The 26,466-nt window shown below is 40.3% G+C and overlaps 1 protein-coding gene across 1 annotated transcript in view; it reads right to left on the bottom strand.

Moving 5' to 3' along the window:
- Positions 1–1,148: 1,148 nt before the first annotated feature.
- LOC122921320 (embryonic protein UVS.2-like) overlaps positions 1,149–26,466 on the bottom strand; it is a 35,642-nt gene continuing 10,324 nt past the window's right edge. Inside the window, exons 3-15 of the mRNA XM_044271297.1 lie at positions 13,324–13,351; positions 11,864–11,908; positions 11,417–11,482; positions 9,445–9,579; positions 9,237–9,354; positions 8,327–8,505; positions 8,042–8,123; positions 7,772–7,899; positions 7,567–7,682; positions 6,861–7,086; positions 4,939–5,057; positions 4,452–4,662; positions 1,149–1,314 (exon numbers count right to left, since the gene is read on the bottom strand). Coding sequence (XP_044127232.1) covers positions 1,310–1,314; positions 4,452–4,662; positions 4,939–5,057; positions 6,861–7,086; positions 7,567–7,682; positions 7,772–7,899; positions 8,042–8,123; positions 8,327–8,505; positions 9,237–9,354; positions 9,445–9,579; positions 11,417–11,482; positions 11,864–11,908; positions 13,324–13,351 — 1,458 coding nt within the window. The 3' untranslated portion in view covers positions 1,149–1,309. The remainder of the gene's footprint in view (positions 1,315–4,451; positions 4,663–4,938; positions 5,058–6,860; positions 7,087–7,566; positions 7,683–7,771; positions 7,900–8,041; positions 8,124–8,326; positions 8,506–9,236; positions 9,355–9,444; positions 9,580–11,416; positions 11,483–11,863; positions 11,909–13,323; positions 13,352–26,466) is intronic.

The following is a 26,466-nucleotide window of genomic DNA, read 5'->3' as shown; positions in this document are numbered from 1 at the left end:
CTACCTGTACTCTGGCCTTTTTTCAGTGCATACCATGTTCCTTGCTCCCATGGACTTATGGACAGGCACACTGGAACACTGTCCTATACTGGCTCAATATGCCCACTTTGTTTTCTCTTGCCCAGCCTTTAGTGTAATTGTCCTTCACAAGTTTCCAAAACATCACTTTTGTCAAAATGACATGACTAGAATCATGTTCTGTACTGTATGGCTTCTGCCATTATGCCACTGCCTCTGTCTAACTTCCTACTATAATGTTCTCTACTGCCTGGCTGCTGCTGCCACCATAATGCTACTGCCACTGTCTCCCTACTATCATGTTCTATATTATATGGCTGCTGCTTCTGCTACCCCAGCTGCAACTCCCTGCTACTAAACCTCCTAGTGCCACCACAATTTCTGATAGACAGCCACCACTTATACCACTACTACTACTATCCCTAAACCACCGCATGTACATCTACATCCTTGTATGTTCCATGATATGTTGCTATTACTGCTGCTACTATTGAGGCCACATTGGACTATTACCCTACCCTTTCCACATCTACACTAAATTGATGCTGCTGCTAATTCAAAGAGAGAATATTTTAAGGCTTGTTTGGAACAAGCTACTCTTTCAACATACAATTAGCACTTGTGTGTGTAGAAATATGGAAAGGCATTTTTCCCTAGTTAAGACATTCATTTTTGGATGCTTATGCAGAACAAGTCACTCTTTTTTAGTATAATAACATTTGTATTTTGGATGCTTGATTTAAAAAAGCCACTGTTTTTGACCATAATACTGTGTATGTCTAGATACCATCTGTCCCTGCTAAGGGACAATTTTTGGAAGCTTTCCAATATTATAAAAGCATGATGCATATGACTGCGCAGTGTGTTTTTAAACATGTTGCTTGTTAACACAGTCAACCATAAGTCAACTTTTTGAAAAGATCGATCATCTATGCTATGCGCTGGACCAATACCTTCTTCAGGTCACATTAGCGGACAGCCATTAATACAACAGCCATTGTCCCATATCTTCACAATATCACATACACATTTACTAAAAAAAAATAAAGGAATATTCAACATTATAGAAGATGCAATTAGTAACTTTATTTGTAAGACTTTTTTTTAATTAGAGGGCATTATATAAAGGACTGAAAAATCATATGAAAGAATTTCTTAATCTCTATACTAGCATTAACTGCAATTTTGTAAAGTAAAAGAAAGTCAAGAATGTTATGTAAATGTAATGTTAATGGTGATGTAGAGAGAACTGGTAGAACTTCACTATAATCTGGGGCCTGATGATCTTCAGTTACACTGCAGAGAAAAAGAAACAAAGATGGAGTCAGAAACCAAATAGATTTGTCAAATATTCTATCCACCATATTTGTTTTTTATTACCAATAGAAAAGCAATAAAGTAATTAAAAAATAAAACATAAAAAGCATTTTACAATAGAGTTTATCTGATGATATAAAATGTTTTAAAATTGGAAATAAAAGAGGAATGTAATTATTAGAAACTATGTAATGCTTCTTTGCGGTTGTGCTATAGAAAAAGGAATATCTTCTGCTGTATTGCCTCACATTTATCTTTGAAGGTCTCAGCAATGGCTCAAAATTTGACAAATGTAATGTCTGCAGTCCTAAGGGCACTTTTACACAGGCCGCTTATCAGGAATTGTTTGTTAGGTGATCACATTTTTAACCCAAAGTACTTGGCAGGGCACGGTCCTGTGTAAACTGGGAATGTGCTGCCAACAATGTGAAAACTGAATGGGGGAAAAACAATCATAGTAGCGATAATTCATTCTCATTCATTGTGCATTGAATTTTTTTAAAATAAACTATTGTTGATAAACTTATATATCATCAATCAGTGCATGTTCAAGGCAAAGGATGCCCAGTGAATAAACCCTAACAAATAATGGTAGGCTAAGAAGAAAATATTTTCATAGAGACTTTTAGTAAATTTTACTTAAAGAAAGATCCACTGTCCAGGATTCTCAACTTTTTACCACAATAGAGATCAGTGCAAGATCATCCATATGTCTGGAGGACCTGATCTGGTTCACACTGACAAGCCTTTGAGCTTAAGGACATTGTGTAATGCCCAATATGCCTCCTGATAGTGCTATAGACAAACGGAACACTTTTATTGTCAGGTTTCCACAATGATTATAGCTAGAGACAAGAGAATTTTTCAAAAATTCGATTCGGCCGGTTCGCCATATATAAAAAAATAAATTTGCTTCGATCCAAATTTATTTGCGGTGAATCGCGTTCTCAATCGGCTATTTCCTGGAGGCAGAGAGCCTTTATAGTGGTGTAGAACACTAACACTGTTCCTCGCAGTAACACGCATAGGGAGTCTGCAGTGGTAGTGAGATAATACTGTGAGTAAGTATGACAAGCAGATGACAGGCGTCGCTCTTAGTATCACTGCACACTTCACTTATTTGGGCAGCTAGATCTGGAGCAGGACTTGAACCGGCAGGTGGTGGCATACTTGGACAGCACCCTGCCACCCCACATTGAAGATCCGCTGTATTACTGTCCAGCCAAACTGGATTTGTGGCCGCAACTGGCCGAGTTTACCCTGGAAAAGCTGTCCTGCCCGACCAGTAGTGTGGTATCAGAGCGGCGGGGGCCATAGTTACCACAAAAAGAACTCACCTATCCACCCAAAATGTGGAGAGACTGACCTTTGTCAAGATCAATCAGGTGTGGATGAGCCAGGATTTCCACCCACCAATGCCTGATGCACCATCCATGGTGCCACACCAACACACAAAAGAGACTGATTTCTTCTGGCTTCCTGCCTCAGCCACTACTCGGATGCTGCCTCCTGTCAGATGCCACACATCTGATGCCAAGTGCTCCGTTTTTTACCCACCTTCGTCAGCGGTTACTGGTAATTCCACCCACCGCCCCACTCTGTCACCTTGCCACTGTGTGGTATCCTGATGCTGCCTTATCCACACTATGTCACGTTGACACTCTGTGGTATCCTGATGCTGCTGCTGCTGCCATCTTCACACTATGTCACCTTTCCACTCTTTGGTATCCTGATGCTGCTCCTGCCGTATCCAAACAAGGCCCCCTTACACTATATGATATGCTGATGCTGCTGCTTCTGTCATCTCCACACTATGTCACCTTGCCATTCTGTGGCATCCTGATGCTGCTGCTGTCTTATATACACTATATCACCTTACCAGTCTGTGACCTCCTCCTGATGCTGCTGACACCTACAGACTCTGTAATTGTGCCACTCTGTGGCCTACTCATGCTGCTGCCACCTCCAGACTCACTCATTGTACAACCCTGTGGCGTCCTTATGATGCTGCTGCCACCTCAAGACTCTGCCATTATGCCACTCTGTGACCTACTCATGCTACTGCCACCTCCACACTCTGCCATTGTGCCATTCTGTGGCCTCCTCATGCTGCTGCCACCTCCATACTCGGTCATTGTGCCACTCTGTGGCTTCCTCCTGATGCTGCAAGATCCACTCCTGTTTTTCCTGGCATTAGCAATACTGATGGATTGTTGAGCAAATGCTGGCCGAGTGAAGGCTTATGCTCCACAGACGGAACAGAGAATGAGGAAAATTAATTAGTGACGTCAACACAGACTTACTGCTGACACCCTCTCCACTCTGTCAGGGGGGCTCTACTTGTATAAGCGTTTAATAGAACTGGTTCTGTAGAAATCTATGTGGAATCAGCTGATGAGGGTGTAAAAGGAGTGCGCTTCTTCTTGACGCTAAGAGCTTCCTGTTGATACTTCAGTTATTTGGTCAGTTTTGGCCCCGTGACTGCCCAAATAAGTGAAGTATGCAGTGATTCTAAGAGTGACCCCATTCATCTGCCTGTCATACTGACTCATAGTATTATTTTACTACCACAGCAGACTTCCTATGCGTGTTACTGCAAGGGACAGTGTTCTACACCCCTATAAAGGCTCTCTGCAGCCCGGAAATAGCCATTTTGTAACGTAATTTGCCGCAAATAAATTCGGATCAAACCAAATTTTTATGAAAAGATAAGCGAATCGGCCAAATAAAAAATTCTCTCATCTCTCTCTGGCATGTTTGGCTACAGACCTCCCACTGCTATTACCCTGCTGACTCACGACCATGCTACCGACTTGCTGGCTCCGTCACAGGCAAGCTGCCACCCTCTTCTACTGATGATGATAAAGCCCCTAATTCATCCGGCTCCCAAGTGTGATCAGCTACATCATCATCGTCGAGTACTGTCTGCACATCACTGTTGTCCTCCTCAACAACAAACACATGGGTATGACAACTGATGCAATTAGACCATATCATGCTCTTTCCGGGATGATACCATTATTTATGAATATATGATTGCACTTGTATAGTCGACCTATAGATATAATGTGCTATGTAATGTAAAGAACATGTAAAGACAAGGCTGTGGTACTCACCAAATTTATATGATGCCTGGAAGCCTCTAGACTGAACTCTGCCATCACTAACAAATCTCAGCCACAGTGTATTGCTTTGAGAAGTAAAAGAGGGGATTGCATAGTTCCCACAGAATCGACCTTTCAAGGTGGACCCATCCAGGATCTCTAAATAGTCATGTAGGCAGAACTGACTATCTTCTATCTGAAAATCAGTAACCGTCAAGGAAATCTGTAAAGAGCAGAAGAATACATTGTAATCTCATTATAACGCAAGTGGATCGGACTACAACATATGAATTATTACAAAGGAGTTAATGAGAGACAGTGATAATTTGTGTAGATTGTAAAAATCATGTGGAAGAGCTATGCATCAATTTTGTGCTGCCACTTTAACAGTTTCAAGATATTTGACAAACAGACTGATAGACTCTAGGACAACACCGGAAAAAAATAAAGTGGAAATATTTTTCGAGCTTTCTTGGACAAACGGAAAAAAACACTTTACCGTCTTTCCAACAGGAGCTGTAATGGTGTAGTTGCAATTCATGTTTGGACGATAGTAATAGGGGTACCAGGGGGATGTAACGTTTCTTCCAGGAGTAAAGAATGTTCCTCCACATTGCACTATTGGGAAATACATTTTAATATCGTTATTAAAGTGCATAAATATTCCTATACTATGAAGTTTACATTTGCTTTGTAGTTGGCCATTGCATTTAAAAGGGTAGTCTTTAGAACTAAAAGAAAAATTAATGTAAAAGAATTTTAGATTTAAAAAAAAATAAAAACCATCGAACTCTGAGCCACGTAAAGATATAAGGGGTTACAGGGGTGTAGCTATAGGGGGTGCAGAGGTAGCAGTCGCTACCGGGCCCAGGAGCCTGAGGGGGCCCAATGACCCTTGTGCTGCATATGAAGACACCAGTATTATAGAAAATGCATGTTGTTCAAGGTAGACCTCTGACTGGAGGGAAGGGTTTAGGTCTAGTATTTGGCATGGGGTGGGGGTGCCGTTTCAATTTCTGCCTCAGGCAGTACGAAAGCAATGTGGCCACAAAGCACTGAGGGAAGGAGGGCCCAAGCTGAACTCTTGCACGAGGGCCCATGAGCCTTTAGCTAAGCCCCTGAGGGGTTACTTATCATTTAAGATTGTGTTAATGTTATTTTTAAGTCTGGTTTTGCATTGTGTGGTTGCACCAAATTTTTGAAATGCTGCACAGTTTTCATATATTTGGTGCAACATTATATGGTTTAGCCCTAAAAAGAAAGGCACCAAGCGGCAGCCTGGAGTAGAATGTGACTTTGTGTGACTTTTCTGCGACATTTCAAGTGTTGCAGACAGTAAATGAGCCATAATCAAGGTCCAATCTCACTTTTCTGCCTAAAACATAGACCACGTTGAGATATTTTGGAGATCTACCGGTTTTCAAAGTCTCAATTGACATGTGTGAGATTTCTAGACCAAAATCTCGAAGTATCTGGTTGGATAAACCGTTAAAGGAGTATTTCAGGATTTTATGATTGATGACCTATCCTCAGGAGAAGCTGTCAATATAGTGTAAGGTTGGCTGTAACCAGTTCTACCCACTACACATTTTATGGTGATTTGTAGTTCCAGTGCCAGACCTACTCATGAGCAGCTGATCAACATGGGCACAGGGTGCCAGACCCTCTCTGATCACATATTAATAGTCTATCCTGAAGATAGGCCATTAATATAAAAATCTTGTAATTCCATTTTAAACAAGTTTTCCAGTAATACATGGAGGTGGCCATCTTGTCTAAGTATTGTTAACAGCATTTGGAGGTTTGCTTTCCAGCAGCCACATGGGCAGTAGGCTCAATAAACTGAAGGGACTCATTGATTTAGATGAGATGTGCCTATATTTCCTGTGCAGAGGTCGCTGTAAAGAAATTAGTTGTGACCACCTCCTATTGTAAAAGATCATTCTTGTGTTATCCATATATGGGTCATATATTGAATGTTTTCCTGCTTGGGATGATAATGAGATGACTGCTAAAAAGTGATCTCTACAGATTTGGAAGTCTTGACATGTTTTAGGATATCACAACAATCAATAGAAGACTGGGCACACCACAAGATATTAAGCCACAAAATTTAATCGGTTTAAAACAGTTCAAAAATTAATTAAAGACAGTAGCTCTAAAATTATTTAGGACAGTAATTTTAGAGCTACTGTCTTTAATTAATTTTTGAACTGTTTTAAACCGATTAAATTTTGTGGCTTAATATCTTGTGGTGTGCCCAGTCTTCTATTGATTGTTGTGATATTTTTCTTGAGTAGTGGGGTGATGCGTCTGACTACCTTTGACCTTGATTGATGTTTTAGGATATGTTAAGATTTTATTCTTTTATTTTGCAAGTTTTTGTTTTTTTTAACCACTTTAATCAATATGATACTGTACCTGAGCTGTATAAGGCTTTAAAGCCTACCCCAGTACCACTGTTGTCACTGGAAAATTCAACCAATAACTGGTTAGTAGATGCAATAATTGGAGGGATCAACCCAGTGCCACAAGTACTGTCCAACAAAAGGGGATCTCTCTTAGTGGGACCATCATAAATCCTAATATAGTCAGAAATACAATTGGGTGACGACTGGACATCAAAGGCAACAATGTTTAATGTAACCTAAAAAATAATAAAGAAAAACAGATATAATCACTTGTGTGAACCAGCACCAATACTAATAACCCACATAGAACTATCCAACAGTTGTAGATACTGTAGACCACAATGACCGGATGTCTGTTGAATCATGAGTAATGAAAATGATATGTGTTAGGAAGATAAGTCTTGAAGACCAACATTAAGAAACACAAATAGGATGTAAGTCGGAGAATAACCAATATCATAGTGATGGTTTATATAGAAACTATACATAGCAATTATTGCCAAAATACTGATAAAAGGACAGTTGGATAATTTAATCCGTCTATGTAACATAATGTCAATAATTATTCCAGACTGTGTGGACCATGTATCATGATATAGATCAACTTCCTGATATGTTAGATGTTAAATCATGATAGAAAATATGGCCCCGTGTCAAAAATGAAAAAGGTTTTGTTTCTTTTGTCTATAGTTTCTCCTCTGTCTTCAGTACAATACCTGATCTGATGGTGTTTTGATCCGCCAAACACAGCTGGCATTATTAGGGTAGGCTGATGGGTAGTTGCCGGAGGTTAGACTTCCATTCTTCTCATTAAGTAAATAAGCACAGACATCTAAAAGGGAAATTTAAATTTAAATTTAATCAATGACTGATGGATCTTGTATGCAACTTTTTGCAAACTGTAGACCTGTAAGAGCTTACCGCATTGATACAATCGGTTGATTTTAGAGACATCTAGAACACTTAGTCCATCTCTTTGTCCAATTGGGATGTTTGGGTCAGGTTTGGTCACAATAGTTGGTTGTCCTGAGGTGTTACTGAATGCAAACCTGACAGATACAATAGACAAAAAAGAAGGTGGAAATAGGATAATGTGACCATATGATACATCATAGAACAGCGTACAGTATTTCAGAATTATATTAGTTTTAGTCTTTATAGTAACCACATATTAATATACAATGAACTTACCTGCTGTAATGCATCACTGATCCAAAATCATACTCCAGACCAAGATTGTTAGTGTTTTGCTTGTCAAAATTTCCAGTGTAAGCTGTAAGACAAAGGATCTCTATGAGCTTGTGTATCAGATGTCATGGAGTATTTGGCATGTGTACTGGGCCTAAATCTGTGAGAAAACTGTATCAAATACAATCGAATAGGGTTTCCAGAACCCTGTTCACATGCATCTCTGAAAAAGAGGCAATAAAAGAAACTCTGAAAATAAGTGTCAAGTATTCATGGTGAGGGCTTTACCTGGTGCTATATTTTGATACATGATGGTGACATAGTTATCCCGGTCACTCCTTGTTTGCTCATGGTAGAACCCCAGTGCATGGTTTAGCTCATGTTGTATAGTTCCTTTAAACATACAACCATTGATATCTAGTCCAACCATCTGAACGCCACCTATTTTTCCCAAATATGATACACACCTGAACAGAAATAGGGGAGAATTCCTATTAGATATTTCACTTTAGATATGTTATAGCATTCTACAATAAAACCCTTTATTCTATATGTTATCTTGGACATGCAGTATTAAAGGGGTTCTCTAGGAATGATTTCAAATGGCTGCCAGAAACCTTACTACACTGCTCTAGTATAGATAGTAATGATGTGATCTTGCCTATGATATGCCATCATGGCTTATCAGCCTGACAGGAACACTTACCAATGTGCAGCAAATGCAAGTGCTAGAGAGAATTATGTAGTGAAGCCCTTTCACCTCATCCTCCTAAGCAGCTCTGCAAGTGGAGGCAACAAAGTCCTACTCATATTCTAGGAGAGTTTGCTAGAGGCCTTTTTAAATCATTCCTTGAGAACCCCTTTAGTATAAAAAAATTGGTTTTGCTTAAACACCAATCTTAACTTCCTGTTATTAAAAAATTGTGTCAAGAAAGATAGTCGTAAGCAGAGAACAATTTTTTAATATGTAAATACATGTCCAAGATGAAATAAAGATGCTATTGGTAAGTGTTGGAAAAGACAAAGACTACATTAGAATATGCTTCTTTAGGTTACTTTAGGTATATCAAGCTTCACACACACAATAGTAGACATTGGTTTCCATTTCTTTACTTGCTTCAAACTTGTAATGATAGATTACACTATTATAGATAAACTTTTAGTAAATTAAACTTGAAACCTGACTAGAAAAACCTACCCCTGTGCAGACACAATACTGATATAGTCCTTCTCCGTTGTCCGAGGCACAAACCTAATGCAAGTAAGGGTTTCGAAATCCTCCATTGACGTCTTAAACAAGGCAAGGTTCAAACTACCTGGGGTTTAAAGAAAATTAATATGATGAATCTATTTTCCAGTTAGTATGGCCACCTTAGAGATAGACAGAAAGAAAGACAAAAACTTACCGTAATTTGAAGAAAAAGAATAAGGCACAATAACGGTTCCATTGGCAGATTTGGGCCACAAGCACTCTGTGCAGGACATAGCGCTGCGTCCAGTTGTTTTTAACAAGTCACCTTGATGTACATCCTTGGCAATTTCTAATTGAAGAAGATGATGACATTTGAAATTCTGTATAAATATTTACTTTAAACTAGAAAGCTCTTCGACCTGAATATTTCATGTGTAGTCTTACAAACTCATTGTCAACATTGAGAGATGAAGTCATGAAGTAAGGCTGAAAATTCATAATCAAATTTCCAACTTATGTACAGTACTACTTTAGCATATCCTGTTTATGTTTGAATTTTAAAAACTACTCCATACGGAGTAATTTTTTCATTGTATACTCAATTAGGTCCTGTAATATTCTCTCCATATTGGTAATATTAGTTACTGTTTTCTTTATGATTTCAATTTTGGAAGGTATAGTTTTTATACCTGGCATTTAGATTAACCTGATACATGAGAAGTCAACCTGTCCTAATGCATTTTATGTAATGACATAGCAACATACATACAAAAGTCTAAGGAACCTTTAATTTGGACTTAAAGTTTATCAGATTGTAAAACCTATCTAAGTGGCTACTGCAGGTCTGCAGTAGCCAGGTCCATCCAATATGGAAACGGATGTTGATTTGTAGTTCTACCACCACCTACTGGCATCGGATCTACTGCAAAACAGCTGCTTTGCAGGGATGGAGGTGTTGGACCAATGAGTATAGGCAACAAACTGCCAAATAAGTAATGTAATAATCTATGCGTTTATGTGAGTAATTTTATTTTGGCTACCTTTTACTAATTTTGGCCTAAAATAATTTCTTTTTATTGGTATTTATTAGAATGTTTAGCAGTTTTTGTCATGAAGGGCTAAGGCTAGTTTCACACTAGAGGCAGGGGAGTCCGGCCGGCTGTTCTGTCCTGCCGCTAGTCCTTGTGTGCCACCGGCAGTACGGCAGCCAGCTGGACTAAAAGTACTGCATGTCGTACTCATTGCCTACCGTAGCTGTAAGCATCTTACTTTTTCTTTCACTTTAAGTCATTACCTGCAGGTTATGTGTATTGTAGATAGAACAAAGTCCAGCTATAAAGTGGTAAAGGTGCTCTGATCTGCTCTGCACGGATCCGGGCACCCAACGTAGATGCAGCAAAACAGTCCAAATGGATCCGGCGATTAAAATCAATGATTCTTTATTTCTTCATTTTAAAAAAAAAGGATAAAATGTATAAACAAGTAATGCATAAAATCAACACGTTTCAACCATAAGAGAGATCTTCTTCGTGGATTCATAGTATAAAGTATACTTTATATTATAAATCCATGAAGAAGGCCTGTCTTGTGGTTAAAATACGTTGATTTTATGCAGGGCGATTACTTGTTTATACATTTTTTTAAATGAACCAAATAAAGAATCAGTGATTTTACTCGCTGGATCCATTTGGACTTTTTTGCTGAAGGTTATGTGTATCCCTTATTTTTGAACTACTAACAGCTCATAAAAACTTACTGCAGCCATATTCTTTTCTTACTGAGCTATAATGAATGTTTTTAACAGTATAAACACAGAACTAGAACTAGATAATTTTAAGGTTGTACAGAGAAGGGGTTAATTTAATTTTTAAATATAGAAAATTAAAAATAAATATTTTTCGCCCAAAATGAGTAGAAAGCAATAATAAAGGCTATGCGCCTTTGGAAGCATTTTTTTAATATACAATTTTGGTTTCTAATTAGAATATAAATTGCTGTTCATTGGTGGACATATCTTTTAAGTCTAGGACTCTTGTTATAATAGAATGAAAATACTTTCCACATGCCAAGTACACTATAGCAGTAGAAAACTAAAATAATTTCTTAATGTAAATGCTTAAGAATTACCTTTGTGATTTCTATAACTCATCACTTATATTGATCGAGAAACATAACTAAGCTGTTACCTTTGTTGGCTTGGATTATCTTGGCAAAGGTTCCTTCAGGTTCTTCTGATGCCTTAGAATCTGTATCTAAAAGCATGTATATAATACAGGAATCTTGTCACATATTTATCTATTACTATTCGTTATAATTCTACCATCAATTAGAATACTGCCCTTCAATGAAAGCTCAGAAACTGAATCATCTTATTCTGTATAACAATTTATATTAATGGGATTTATTTTTCTATTATTTGCCCCATTTGTTAATTAACTAATAAAGTCACAGACGGGAAAAAAATTATTATGTATCTGTGACCTTAATAGTTAACTAAAAATGGAAAAATAATAGAATCATGAATCCCAGATTGTTAGGGCATTTATACATGAAATCCCATTGATATTCATTGTAATATAGAATAAGACACTTTACACACTTAGAAAGACCAGTTAAACCTGGTGTAATCTTACCTGGGCCCGATTTTGCAATTTTCTTGATCACATTTAGCGTATTTTCTGTTGACATTAAAGAGAAGTATATTGATGAGTAAAATAACTTGTGGCCAGAAGATAAAGATTTTTTTTGTAATTTGGGAATAAAGAATTGTACTGGAGTTGAGTGAACATTTGGAGATTCGTTTTGTGCCGGACACAAATAGATTCTACCCAAAGCTCCTATCTCACTCTCTCTGTTTGTCTCTCTCTCTCTCTCACCCCAGTTCATCTCAAAGGAATTGCTAAAGATTTGGCTTTATTTCCAATCAAACTTTTTGGGAAATTCAGAACAAATTTAAAACTGGTAGAATCAATGCGCTCATCCTAAAATTGTACTGAACTTAGATTCCAATATCTGGGTCTGTCCATTAAACAGGAGAGGAAATGGGTTTAGGACAATATCAGAATGGTGGCTTAGTGGTTAGCACTGGTGCCTTGCAGCGCTGGGGTCCTAGGTTCGAATATGACCATGGACAACATCTGCATGGAGTTTGTATGTTCTCCCCGTGTTTGCATGGGATTTCCTCCCACACCAAAAACACTGACACTGACTTTAGATTGTGAACCCTATTGGAGACAGTTGGATGCTAATGTCAGTAAAGCGGTGCAGAATATAGTAGCGCTATATAAGTACATAAAATAAATAAATATCGGCAGAGCAAGAGAGCACTTAACAGTTGATTTGCACATGGCTTCATGTGTTAGAGTGCAAAAACAAATGTACTGTTTTATCACACTCTGCAAGCCCTATTAAACATTTTACTTGCTTTTGTAGCGAATTTCCAGTTGTTATACTTTATTTCAATGAAACCTGTTACTGTAAAATGCAGTGCCATCTGCAGGCAGGATGTTACCTGATGCTCAATTACCTTACCTTATGCTCCTAGAACTAATTATTACTGAGAGCATCAGATCATTATATACCTGGATAGCAGCCATTAGGAGGGCTCGGGTGCCCCCCTGGGCATTGGCACACTAAGAAATTTCCCTGTATGGTCTAGGGGTAGTTAGTCTCTGTAGGTACTCCAAAAGGTAACTATATTATTCTAATCCTGAAAATGTTTTTTTATGCAAATAAAAATTTTGGTGCCCTGTAGGTGGGGGTGTTCCTTTCAGTGCCCTTGACTTTAACTTTGCCATTAATACCTGCTCTGAAATTTTGAAAACTGTCAATGAGATGAGGGGGAGACATTGGACAATATTACTGATCACCCAATGGTGTATTGAACTGATAAACTCCACCCACAATGCACAGAAAACCTTATCTGCTTAAAAATGAAAATAAGCACTGAAAAGGTCTGGTTATGTTATATTTTAGAGAATTTTAGAAAAGTAGGTATGATACCAGAAAACTCATACCAGAAACTTAAGACACACTTGAAAAATAGAAGCACAGGCACTGAATAACAGCCCAAATAACACGAAGGCGCTCTTACCATATTCCTTTAATCCAGGTACGGAAAGCTGGAAAACAAACATATGTGATTATTAGTAACACATTAATATGGATATATGTGCAATATAACAGATCTATACCAAAAATGCCTACTGAGAAGTAAGGGCTGTAACATTTCTGAGATGAATTACTAATGGAATGAAATTTTTAGCATGAAAAATAAAAAAACTTCACCGAAACATCAGATATAAAAGCCTGCATGTGCTAATTATATCAAACAAAATAAGAAATTGTCTTAATGTTCCATAACTGAAACCTGTCAAACAATTTCCAGAATGTGGATTGGAAATATCACAGATGACTTAGGATATACCGTAGTTATATATGGCAGGATTTTTGCAGAGATGTTGCAGAAACTTCTGAAAATCGTTTTTCCCCTGCCCTTTGAACACATGCATAAACTAGAAGGACATTTGACAAGATACTATTCTACTAGAGACATAGGAAATGACCTTACCTGTAATGATGGAGCTAGAGGAGCACTCATCACAGGCTCCACCACTAAAAGCAGTAGAAGAAGATACATCTTCTCACCCATGTTATTGAGATACAGCTACAGTATTGGAAGATTGTTTTCTTGTCTAGATTAGTGCTCAATGTATATGCCTTATATACCTGTAAATCATAGACCTCTACCAATCACAAAGCAGAACTAAACATATCTGTAATGATCAAAAAAAGAGCCTGGAGCCTTTTAGAATGATCTCTATATGTCACCCCCAGGTGACATGGAGATGTTTTCCAATTCGTTCAACCATTCCGATACGTTTCATGGTGATATTTTTATACCATTGATAATTCTTAGACCATTGATCATTTTGTTAGTGTGTCAAATATGAAGAAAACAAAAACACATTTTTTACACCTGGTTACTAATACTTATGATTGTAAGCTAAACTTACAACCTCTTCTTGGGAGGACAACTGTATTATTTTCATCTGTAGCGAAATATAAGATAGAGTAGAATGTGGCTTAAAGTATAGCATTGGTGCACTGCAGTGCTGGGGTCCTAGGTTCAAATCCGACCAAGTGCAATATCTCCTTACATGACGGGGCTCACAGGCACAGCAAGCAGTCCACAAGAAGCTCCTCATCATATGTGGTTCTGTTGGTGCCCATGAGTCTTTCATCTTCTATTTATTTTTTTCAAAACCACATTACTGTATTTTTTAGACGGCAGTTTTGCCAAATGTTCTTAAATAATGTGCTAATCATTTTAATTGTTGGCTTTCTTCTTGGTCTTCAGTGGTGATATATTTCAATCACATAATCGCAGGAGATGGGTTTACTTTCGTAGAAAAAGGTGGAAAAAATTTGTCTCCTAGTCACAAGAATGGTGCTGGGTTTAAAGTTTCTACATGATTGTGTCATAATACTTTTTGGATTTTTGAAGTCCATTTAAATTTTCTTCTATTGGTCTAAAATGCTAAATAAATATCTAGTTGAATTGGTTTAAGGATCTGGGTAAAGGTGGCCAGTTAGATGTGAGCTCCTCTTTATTTCTTTTTTTTTTTTTCTTTTTTTTTTTTTTTCTTCATTTCAATAGTTTTTATTGAGTGATTCAAAGTCATACATGAAAAACTAGAGAAGTGGGTAGATGACAAATCTCCACTACTCATAAACAGTACAGAACTTATTTCAGGTCTGGCAAATACAAATTTCGGGTCGTAAGATTTTCATACATGTTATACATCAGGGAGACAGCTTATCTCAAAAAACGAATGACTGTTATCATTACGGTTACATAAACCTAGACATGTTCACGACAATAATTGCTTAATTGCTTAAGAAGAGCCACCAAAAGCCTGGCTTAACCGTCCGCAGGTCAATTTTGCAGGTCACTAGCAATTAATAGAATCCTGAGGTCAATCTTAGCGGCTATTTTTTGAGAGACATCCTGTGAGACACATCCGAGACAGGTCATGTAGGGAAATCCAGATGGAAATAGGAATAATCAACTGAGGCTCAGATTACCCTTGGGGTGTACTAAAACTGGCCTTATCCATTAGGCCCCGAATAACCTCTAAAAGAAATCCAGTTACACCAGATCCTCAAAAATTTCGGGTGAGATCTCATTTCCCAAGAGGACAATTCCTCCAGGCGATAAATCTGGTCTATTTTTTGGAGCCATTGCTCTGTACCTGGGACCTCTGCTGTCAACCATAGAAGGGGAATTAGTAATTTAGCCGCATATATTAATTGTTTAAACAGTGCTAACTTGGGTGGGGGAGGATCAGTAGGGAAAAGGTTTAGAAGGGCAACCTCTGGAGATGGGACAACATTAGATTTACAAATTTTATTACTAGTCTGAAAAATCTTTACCCACCAACTAGCTAGGATCGGGCATGACCACCATATATGGAGAAAAGTACCCTTGTTTTCAGAGCACCTCCAGCATGTGTCCGAGGCCGAAACAGAGTACAGGCAAGTCTTGTCAGGGGTTTTATACCAGCGAGTGATAATTTTGTAATTATTCTCCTGAATTTTGACACAGCGTGAGGCTTTATGAGAGGAGTTAAAAATATTAGCGACAGCCTCAGGGGGGAAGCATTTATCTAGATCTCTTTCCCATAGTCTGATATATGCCGGCGTCAGCGCAGTAGGGGGAGTCCTTATCCTGTTGTACCATTGTGAGATTGATTTACGTGGGGGGGAGTTTAAGGAAATTAGATGCTCAAACCACGTTACAGGGCGTAACAGGTCCTGTACTTGAATGTGTTGAGACATGTAAGCCCTTAAAAAGAACGTGCCGTTAAAACTAGAGCAAGGGACCTTCAGTAGGTCATTTAGTGCTTTGACAGAAAGTAACTGTCCATCTGCATAGAGGTCAATCAATCTCACCTTAGCCTTGAGAATTTCGGTAGGTAGACTTTTTTGCAGGGCCTGGGGGGCCAGATGTAGAATATCTGCTATATTAAGGATAGGAGATGGAAAAGGAGAGCCAAGGGGAGAGGCTTGTAAAGCTTTCCAGGCATTTAGGGTGGCTTTCATTACTGGAGAGATATTCGGATGATGAGGCGGTAATGACATTTGCCCTAGCAGCGCAGTTCTAAAAGGAAGTCCTAATAAGGCTTCTTCCATAGGGACCCAGGATTTATGCTTGGGGGCTATCATCCAATCCACCACTCTGGTAAGTAAAACTGCTTTCCCATAGAATTCAGGATCTGGTAGTGAAATCCCTCCTCTCTCCCTCGGGTAGGACAGCAACGTGTAGGACAATCTGGCTTTTTTCTTGTTCCATATGAAAGCTCGGAACATGGACCGAAGTTTAGTATAATATGTAGAAGGGACTGGAATAGGAAGAGTCTGTTGGAGGTATGTGAGCTTGGGGATAACCAGAGAGAGTAAGATGTTTTTCCTCCCAAACCATGAAAGTATGGGGACATCCAGGGAATTCAGGTCTTTGGTCAACTTACTTAGGAGAGGGACATAGTTCAAGTTGAAGAGTTGGTTTGGATCCATGGACATTTTAATCCCCAGAAACGTTAAAAAAGGGGCAGACCAATTAAAGGGAGAGTTTGCTTCTAAATGGTCTCTTAAGGATTTCTTAAGGCCTGTGGAGATTATAAGCGATTTACTGTGGTTAACTTTAAAATTGGAATAGGATCCATAAATTTCCAAGTGCCTATAGATAATAGGAAGAGCTGTCTCAGGATTACTAATTATTAACAGCAGATCGTCCGCGAATGCAGCTATTTTATGTTGTTGGTCTCCTAATGTAATTCCCTGAATGTCCCCATCTAACCTAATGGTCTGTAACAGAGGCTCCAAGGCGAGGACGAACAGGAGCGGGGAAAGGGGGCAACCTTGGCGTGTGCCATTCTTAATCTTGAAGGGTTCAGAGAGGGTATCATTTACCCTGATTGAAGCCGCAGCATGACTGTACATGGCCTCTATTGCTAAGATAAAGGGAGGCGGGATACCTCGGGATCTAAGCGTCGAGTACATAAAGGACCAATTGACCCTATCGAAGGCCTTCTCAGCATCAGTGCTAAGAAGGACAAGAGGGATGTTCTTTCTTTTAACATAGTGAATGATATTAAGTATTCGGGCCGTATTATCCTTCCCCTCTCTTTGTTTTACGAATCCGACTTGATCCCTGTGTATAAGAGATGGAAGGACCACAGCCAGTCTATTCGCAAGCATTTTAGCTAAAAGCTTTAAGTCTATGTTAAGAAGAGAGATAGGCCTGAAATTGGGGCATAACGTATGGTCTTTACCCTCTTTAGGAATCAAGGTAATGTGGGCTCTTGTCATGTCTGGGGAGAGGGGTGTGCCAGCTAATGTGGCGTTATACACTGGAAGGAGGTGTGGAATCAGTATCTCCTGAAAAGTCGAGTAGTAAGGAATAGGAAGGCCATCGGGACCTGGGCATTTCCCTCTAGGGGAAGTTTTAATAGCTTCCAGTAGTTCCCCTGAGGAAAAGGGAGATGTCAAACGGGCCGCGTTTTGTTCTGACAGCGAGGGAAGATCCAACGACTCTAAGTAAAGAGAGAGGGATGAAGGCAACGCCGTATCATTCGGGAGAGATTGTTGTGGGTTAAGATTATAAAGGGATTCATAATAGTCTCTAAACAGAGAAGCTATTTTGTTAGTTTCGAAGGTTAGAGCACCGTCCGGGGTTTTTAGCTTGTGTATGAAGTTTTGCATTCTCCTACTTTTTAGCCTGGACATCATAAAGCGGGAGGCCTTGTTTCCATGGGCAAATATTTTATGTTGAGAGTGTAAGTAGAACTTAGCAGAATTTATGTTAAGAAGATTTTTGAGAGAGGCCCTGCATGAGGAAAGCTCCTGAAGCTGAGACTCCAATAGAGAGGTTTTATGGGCTCTTTCCAGGAAGCTAATTTTCTCATGAAGGGAGTCTATCTGTCTTTGCCTTTCTTTTTTTAGATGAGCTCCCAGGCTAATACAATGACCACGTATGTAAGCTTTGTGGGCGTCCCAAACTGTTTGTGATGAAACCTCAGGGGTACAATTGGTGTCAAAGAATTCTCTTAACAATTGTGACATTTTGGATATGTTATTTGAAGAGTTAATAAGCTGTTCATTAAATCTCCAGTGGCTTCTATGTTTCTGGTTAGAGGGCTGTGCCATATGAATAATTATTGGGGCATGGTCGGATAGGATTATGGAACCTATTTCAGCCCTGGAACACAGCTGGAGATGCTCTTTTGACACAAATAAATAGTCTAAGCGCTGGTATGACTTGTGCATATGGGAGTAAAAAGTATAATCCCTGGAGTCTGGATTCATGGTACGCCAGACATCTATCAAGTGAGCTTTAGATAGACTCCTCAATAGAGAACGAATACCCTTTTGAGATTGGGCCGATTTTTGGGAGGAAGAGTCTATGAGGGGATTCAGGACTAGGTTCAAGTCTCCTCCTACCACCGTGACACCACCTCTAAAAGTTTCTAATTTCTGAAGAGTTGAGTTCAGCCACGATATCTGGTGATCATTTGGGGCGTATAGGTTCACAAATGTGTATAAATGTTGTCCAATCTTTCCCTTAATCATCAGAAACCTCCCATCCGGATCACATAATTGATCATCCAGAATGAATGGTACTTTACTGTGGAATCCAATGCTAACACCTTTAGAGTTTGACGAAGGGGATCCACAATGGAACCACGTAGGGTAATAAGAAAAGGAAAGATTGGGAAAATGTTGCAATTTAAAATGGGTCTCCTGTAAATATACTATGTTTGCTCTATTTCTCTTCAATAACCCAAAGAAGGTGAATTAAGTCCCTTGACATTATAAGAGGCAACACTAACAGCCATATTGGAGATACAGAGGGGGGACCAAGCATGCTACCAAAATAGTATCATGAAGATGTGGTATGTTAATGAGTAAAATACGGGACTTATCGTCTAGTCGAGGTACAATAGATAGCCGTCTTATTCCTGAAGATGAGATGACCCGTCTCGGATGTATTCCCCCAAGGGGGCGCTCAGACCTAATGATAAAAGCAAAGAACAGACAAAATTTGAACTCAAAAAACACAAATGTAACAATAACGAAAAGGTCCTGAGGGACCTGGTCTAAAGGGGGAAAAGGCATTTGCCTATAGTAGACCCGGCCAAACCTTTTGATAAACTGAGCTGCTATAAAAACAGTAGGTGAGGGTGACAGGGCTAGTGGAGATGGGCACGGCATAGGAAATACAGGGGGATGGGCCATAAATTGCTGTCTCTCCACAAAACCTAGGGGGAGTTGAGTAGGTAGCTATGTGTTTCTTGTATATGGGCCCGTAGGATTTGTGGAGGCAATAACCTATACGATGCAATTTATTGGATAGTGGATCAAAAAAGGTTCCACTGAGAAGGGTGGACCTTCCATCTGTGCGTTGGTTTATTTTTTATTTTTTATTTTATTTATTTTTTTCAATAATTAACTAACGGGATACCCTCGTCGGGGACCTCAAGCTGTCTATCATTCTAATACGTCCGAGGCATTGCGAATATTAGTTGTGTCTTACTATTAGATCCATGCGCAAGGGTCTTGTTGCTGAACCCCGCTAGGCTAACCTAACCTCCGTGTTTATGCGAATTAATGTGGCAAATATATTCGCAGAACTCCGTTGATTCTGACTAAATTCGCAATTGCGACTAATGGAATGTTCACTCCTAACTTTGGATTCCAATCAGACAGCAGCATACCCCGAATCACATTGAGCTCATCTCCATCTACCAACTGGAAGCTATCTAGGCAATATTAACTCATGCATTCCAGTAATGGCTATCAACGCATCGTATAATAAAGAATCCAGCAATACAAGGAAAGGCCCTTATGTGTTCTCACTCTCGTCTTATATACTACCGTATTTGGAGAAGAAACGGGAGATATACCCCCCTACTATAACACGGGAGTGAGAAGGGACAAGAAGGGCAACAAATAGAGAGAATATAGGGGGGCTATACTCATCACACAAAGCGATGACTACAAAGAGGCGACCCGTCTGCTGCTTTAGAAAACGTCTGTAGAAATGCGTCTAGGGGTGAGAGGATGACTCTTCTTCTTGTCCCTCTGTCTCTGTGCCTTTGGAGTATTCTTCACCTCGAATGGGATTACTCTGGGGAGACTTGGCTATGAAGAAATGTCTTTGACAGTGTCCCAATCTGCAATCGGCAGGGGTGAAATGTCCAGAAGATCATACGCTGCCCCCAGGTCCAGGTGAGATTTAATGGTGATCCTCTTGCCCTGATAAGAAAAGGATAGCCCAAACGGGAATTGCCAGTGATACAAGATTTTATGATTTCTGAGCCAGTCAGTGAGGGGTTTGAGGCATCTTCTTTTCTGGAGCGTCATGGGAGCCAGATCCTGGTAAATGTTGATTGGCACTCCCTTATATTTTGCTCCATTCGGCGGACGAGCTTTAGTTATTAACTCTTCCTTATCCTGGAAGTGAAGGAACCGGCAAATGATATCTCTAGGGGGTTCGTTGCCCTGTGGTCTTGGGCGCAGAGCACGATGCGCTCTCTCCAGAATAATCGATGCCGAGCGTTCAGGGCCTAGCAACCCCTCACATATCTCCTTAACCACTTCAGCTGGATCTTGGGGAGAATCAATTTCTGGAACCCCTCTAAACCGCAGGTTATTTCTCCTTCCCCGATTTTCCTGGTCTTCCAGGGCATTAAATGCTTCATTAAGGTGCAGCTGGCACTGTTGCAGGCTAACGGCAGTTGCCTCCTGAAAGTCCAGGATCACCGCCTGGTTGTTCTCCAGTGTTTCGACCCTGCTTCCCACATGTCTTATATCTTGCCTGAGGGACGCCATTTCGCTCACCAGCGGTTCCATTGCTCTCTGCAGAGCCGCATCCAGGTACTTTCTAGAGATCGGAAGGTGCTTGCGGAGTCTAAGATCCTCCAGATCACTGCTGTCTGCTTGGAGGTCAGGTTCACTGTCTTCCGTCTCCTTGTTAGGGTCCGGCGCCATCTTAGATTCCCGGGCCGCACATACTGCCGCGGCTTTTTTAATAAATTTGTCCATATCCCCACAGTTTGAGGGCTGTTTATGGGAAAGGGATGAGTCCCCAGTCTTTTGCTGGCCGATTTTGCCCATCTTTGCAGCTCAGCAGCTAACGTTTGCTGTGAAAAGGCCGGAATCAAGCAGCAGAGCTCAGGCACGCACGTCCATTCAGGTCTGGCGCTAGCTCCTCTTTATTTCTGAAGAGGCGTATAGTGGTATTTTTTAAGACTTTGTAATGATTCCGCAACTGTGGCCTGAGATCAAAGTTTTACATATACAGTATTTCTTCTATAATTTTTAGAGATATGTTGAGGATTAATGATCTTCTGTCTTTTTTCTTTTAGCCTCATCCCGAGACTCACCATATATGTACAGAGCCAAAACTACACAGTACCATCAACTGTGTTGTGGACAGAGATCGTCACTGCAGTTCTGTTCCCATAATAGTAATAAACTTCCTCCACTACATAGTTTACTATGCTTTGTAGTTCCAGCATTGGCTTCCAGCGATAGAGCGACATCCACACATCTGATTGGCAGGAGTACGAGGTGTTGGACACCCGTCAATAAGCTAGTGATGTCCGACCCTGAGGATAGGCCATTACTTACTAAAGGCTGGATAACTAAAAGACAATCTCTTAAATTATAGATCAATTTTAAGTGATGATAAATAATGCTCTTTAAATATAGTTAATCCATATCACTTTCAGTGATCATACATTTTCATAATTATGCCAAAAGCATAATAAACAAAATATTTATTTTAAAAAAAGCTAATTTTATGAACATTCAATTTAAATATTTAAAGTTCAAAATTAAAAAATATATATTGGTACTGTAACCCTCTTGGATAAACAGCCATATTTACAGTGTTCAAATATATCTGAAGTCTCAGTATATACACAATAAAAATTAAGAAAAATTAAGAGAAAGTAAGGCTATTTCATTATAGGAATCTCAGTTTTCTTCTTCAGGGTGCCACTTGACTGTAAAAGATTGTAAAATAATTAAAATCAGATTTTTTGTTACTTAATCTGTAGAAGGACACAGTTACAGTAAATTCCAAAGCACTCTATTCTATGAAACAGTAGAAGCAGGCTAACACAAAACTATTTTGAATTTACCATGGAAATTCAGTTGTTCCTGCTGGTTTGGGAAAAACACATTAACTCTTCCTTGTGGGTCTCCTTCCTTTTTCCTAAGAAGTAACAAATAAACCCCACCAAACCCTACAGCAGACAGTCAAGAGAGTCTTCCTGCTAATAACATATCTTCAAGCAGTCATCATTTGGGCTGCACTGAGAAAGAGGTTCAGGAGGAGGCTAGGGACCCCATATATAGCTGTGTTGACAGTGGTAATAGTGGCACCTGTAGCCACAACATTGGCGTTATGGGCAGCAACAGTGGCAGTCAGGGCAAATTCATAGCAGGGGAGGGGGCCAAAAAGAGCCCATTATGATATCTCACAGTCTGATAAAAATGGCGGGGAGGGTGTGAACTTCGAATGTGTGCTGGACAAGACCTGGGAGTCGGATAGAGATGCTGAGGAGACATCATCAGAGGAGGAAGGAATTGGCGACAGCAGCAGCAATAAAGTGTAGACGCAAAGTACCTCCCAAAGAACAGCCAGGCCCATGTCTGCTACAGGATCTGGTGATACCACTGACACTGTGGGTTTGTTAGGCCCAAAACATGCGATAGCTAAGATAAGCTCAGCTGCTTCTAGCTCTATGTGAGTAACTCGTGTATGACGTTTTTCTCCCCAAGGCAGAGTCCAAGACATGCAGGACTAAAATTGTAGGCTTTGTAGAGATTAATCAAATGGTAGCCTTCGGATAAATACACAGCAGTCTTTATTTGGTGAAAGTGAAAGTAATAAATGTATTTTATTGTTGGCACACAACAAGTTAACAGGCGGCAGTGATCGGCTTACTCCAGCCGGCACTTAAAGAAAAAAAAACAATTCAGTCCCGTATCTGGTGACATCACACAGGAATTATTAAGGCACAGTACCTTAATCCCCACGGAGTGGAGGGGGATCTTGCTTTGTCCTCTGTCTCTTGGCAGAGACCCTCCGGCTTTCACTCAGCTAAAAAAACACCCAGCTATCTAGAGCTCCACTGTCAGACAGTTAATCACACACACCCCACCTGACCCTGCTGGCTGAATTTTTGTAAGCCAGTCAAAACCTAGCTTGGACCATGGGGAGTAGCCACCCGCCCAGCACTATGGCTGTTCCCAGTAAGAGCCGTCCTGGATTAGCTTTTCCTGGTTATGCTAACTACCAAAGTGTCCTTTAGCAACTGCTGCGGACTTATGCACTACTGGCTCGTACTTCATCAAGGCCAGGAACCTCGGTGACACATATCTTCATCTATGATAGTTCCTTGTGCCTTTCTACAGTGTGCCAATAAAATCACAGATAACGGTGCTCTATTTCAGCAAATTAGGTGGCATCACCGGATCCTTTGGGGAAATACAACTGACCAGCATTCCCATTGAGAACAAGTCTATCCACCTTCTCCTGTTCCTCTTTGTGGCAGCCAACACGCATCCCCAAGTAATACACTGCCCTTGCCATCATCAGTTTCTTCTTCTCATGCAAAAAATCCTCCTCGTCCTTGCCCTCCACTTCATCGTGAGACCTCTATAACGGCCAAGTTTGGCCTTGAAAAACCTTTTCTCCACCTGCAATTATCTTGTCTACAAACCAAACCCCCATCTGGCAACGTAGCTGATGGTGCAGTTGCTGCCATACCATTGTAGCAGTGCCTTGTACTCTCACGTGGAGGAGAATCCGGCAGGTCTTTGTGGTTTTCGCTCTATGGCAACCTGCACTCCATGGTAGACACCTGGAGCAGCTGTAACATGCAGAGACGCACAGTATTTCTTTCATAGCCCACCGGGTTATTGTTTTTTGTAAGAGTGGAGAGGCAGCACCCCAAGCAACATGGCCATTTCTTTTTGACACCGGTCCATGATTATATCAGGCTGACTTCCACAGCAGACACTTATCTGGCTCCTCCTTCATGGACAAGCTCCTGTCCTTAACAGTAGCAAAGCGCAGCATTGCTCCCACTGATCCTTCTTCCTGTCACATGTGTTAAGTCAAGTGTTGCCATCTGGTGTTGGTGCTGATTAGTCTGGGTGAGAGTAGCGATACAGACCAACAGTTGATAAAATACATCGGCCAGCAAACATCCCACTTGCTATCACCTAGCAGACTCCAACTGGTTAAGGTGATCAGCGACAATGGTCATAACATGGCTGATCTGAACTTGGAGGGGAAATAATACATGTTCCCTACATGGCTTTTTCACAAAGTACACTGGCTTGCGCAAGGTGCTGGCAATGTCCCTCTGTTCAGCCATTCTCAAATGGCAAAGAACACTCTCCTGACAGAAGGGTCTGCAATTACACCACTCAATCCGCGATGTTCCTACTCTCTAGAGTTCAACATTGCTCAAGCTACATCATCTGTATGAGAAGCAGAAAACCGTGAACAATTTGGTCATGCATCGGACTGCTTCAGAAGGGGGCATGTGTTGTTTCCAGGTTGGCAGTGTCAGCATTTCTAATTCATGCAGCATTTGTCCCTCATCCTCCTCATATGCACTTTAGAACATACGCTGACGCTCATGCAGCAGAGGGCGACGGAGGAAGAAGAGCTAATGCATCTTGCTGTCCAACCTGTAGCTGTTGGGGTCCCACAAGGATAAACTCACAAGGTGGAGGAAGAAGAAGATGTGGAAAGGAGAGGTCACTGGAGGAGGAATCAGAGTCGAAGGAGAAATAGATTAATGATGGCGATACCGGCCACAAAACTCAATTGTCTACGTTGGGGGGCAGAGTTGGAAAGGGCTGACTCTTTTAGCAAACTGACAAGAATGTTGAGCTGTACAGTCACTTGTTTGCTACCGTGACAGGCATATTATTGACATCAAGCAGTCTGGTGTTTACTGGATAGCCATGGTTTTAGTTCCTCACTATAAAAAGCAAAATGGGGAAATGTTTTCCTCCCTATGATAGGGAGGCCAAATTATGTTATAACCAGGAAGCACTGTGTATGCAGCTTGCCGTATCTTTCTGTGGCAGCAGAAGCCACAGAAGCAGTAGCAGCACCAGCAGCCTGTTCAGTCTTCTCAACATAGATTTTTTTCCTGTGCCACACCAGGCTGGGGCTAATCAGCAAGCTGAGACCTCTTGCCTCAGCTACAAATTTAAAGCCTAACTACACGTTGGCCTGTCTCCGGTGCTTACACTCTTCCCTGACCCCATGGATTTCTGGGCAGGCAGACTGAAACAGTGGCCTGAACTGGCACGGCATACTCCTTTCTTGGCCATCCTCCAGTGTCATCCCAGAGAGGGTTTTCAGTGCCGCAGGATGCGTGGTGGCACATAAAAGGACCGTCACTATTCTCAACATTAATATAAAATCTCAAAAAGATGGACTGGCACTCCAACATATGGATATCAAATGGATGCAATGTAAATAGTTGACTATACATTTATTGGAGTCATACAATTAACACATCTAAAACATCTAAAAACTCTAACATACAACTTAAAAACGTACATAGGTGTATGTACTAAAGGAATAGCAAACCACTCTGTATGGATCATAAACCGCAATGCATATTTAGCTGCCAATATGATATTCTTTATGCAGTGATGTGAGGGTATGCTATAGTCCAGTGAATTCGTGGACATTTTGCAATATTTCCTCAATTTCAGGAATGGTATAGTTTGTCCATATGTGCATCAATGGGTGCGGCTTATATTCCCAGTTTCTTTGTAACAGACACTATATTGTATGGTCTGTTGTATAGTCCTATTGTCAATCTTGAATCATACCGCTTTTTTTCAATTGTTGTGTATGTCCCTTTAATGGATATTTGGGGTAATATATGCCCGCTTGGGTGAATTAATTACAGTTCCGTCGGTCATCCCGCTGTGGCGTCCCACTTCAGTGGGTTTACCTGGCGCTGTGAATAGTAGCGATATGCTAGATATTGGCAAGTCGGGGTCCGGATGTTAACATAAAAGTCAGATGTGTACATAAAAGAAATCGGATGGTAAATATTTAACATGACAGAGTACTTGTTCACACATATAAATCTGTTTAAACATACAGTAAAGTGTAATAAAATTC

Source organism: Bufo gargarizans, chromosome 11 (assembly GCF_014858855.1).
Source record: "Bufo gargarizans isolate SCDJY-AF-19 chromosome 11, ASM1485885v1, whole genome shotgun sequence".
Taxonomy (NCBI): domain Eukaryota; kingdom Metazoa; phylum Chordata; class Amphibia; order Anura; family Bufonidae; genus Bufo; species Bufo gargarizans.
This window is presented reverse-complemented; position numbering and strand designations above follow the sequence as displayed.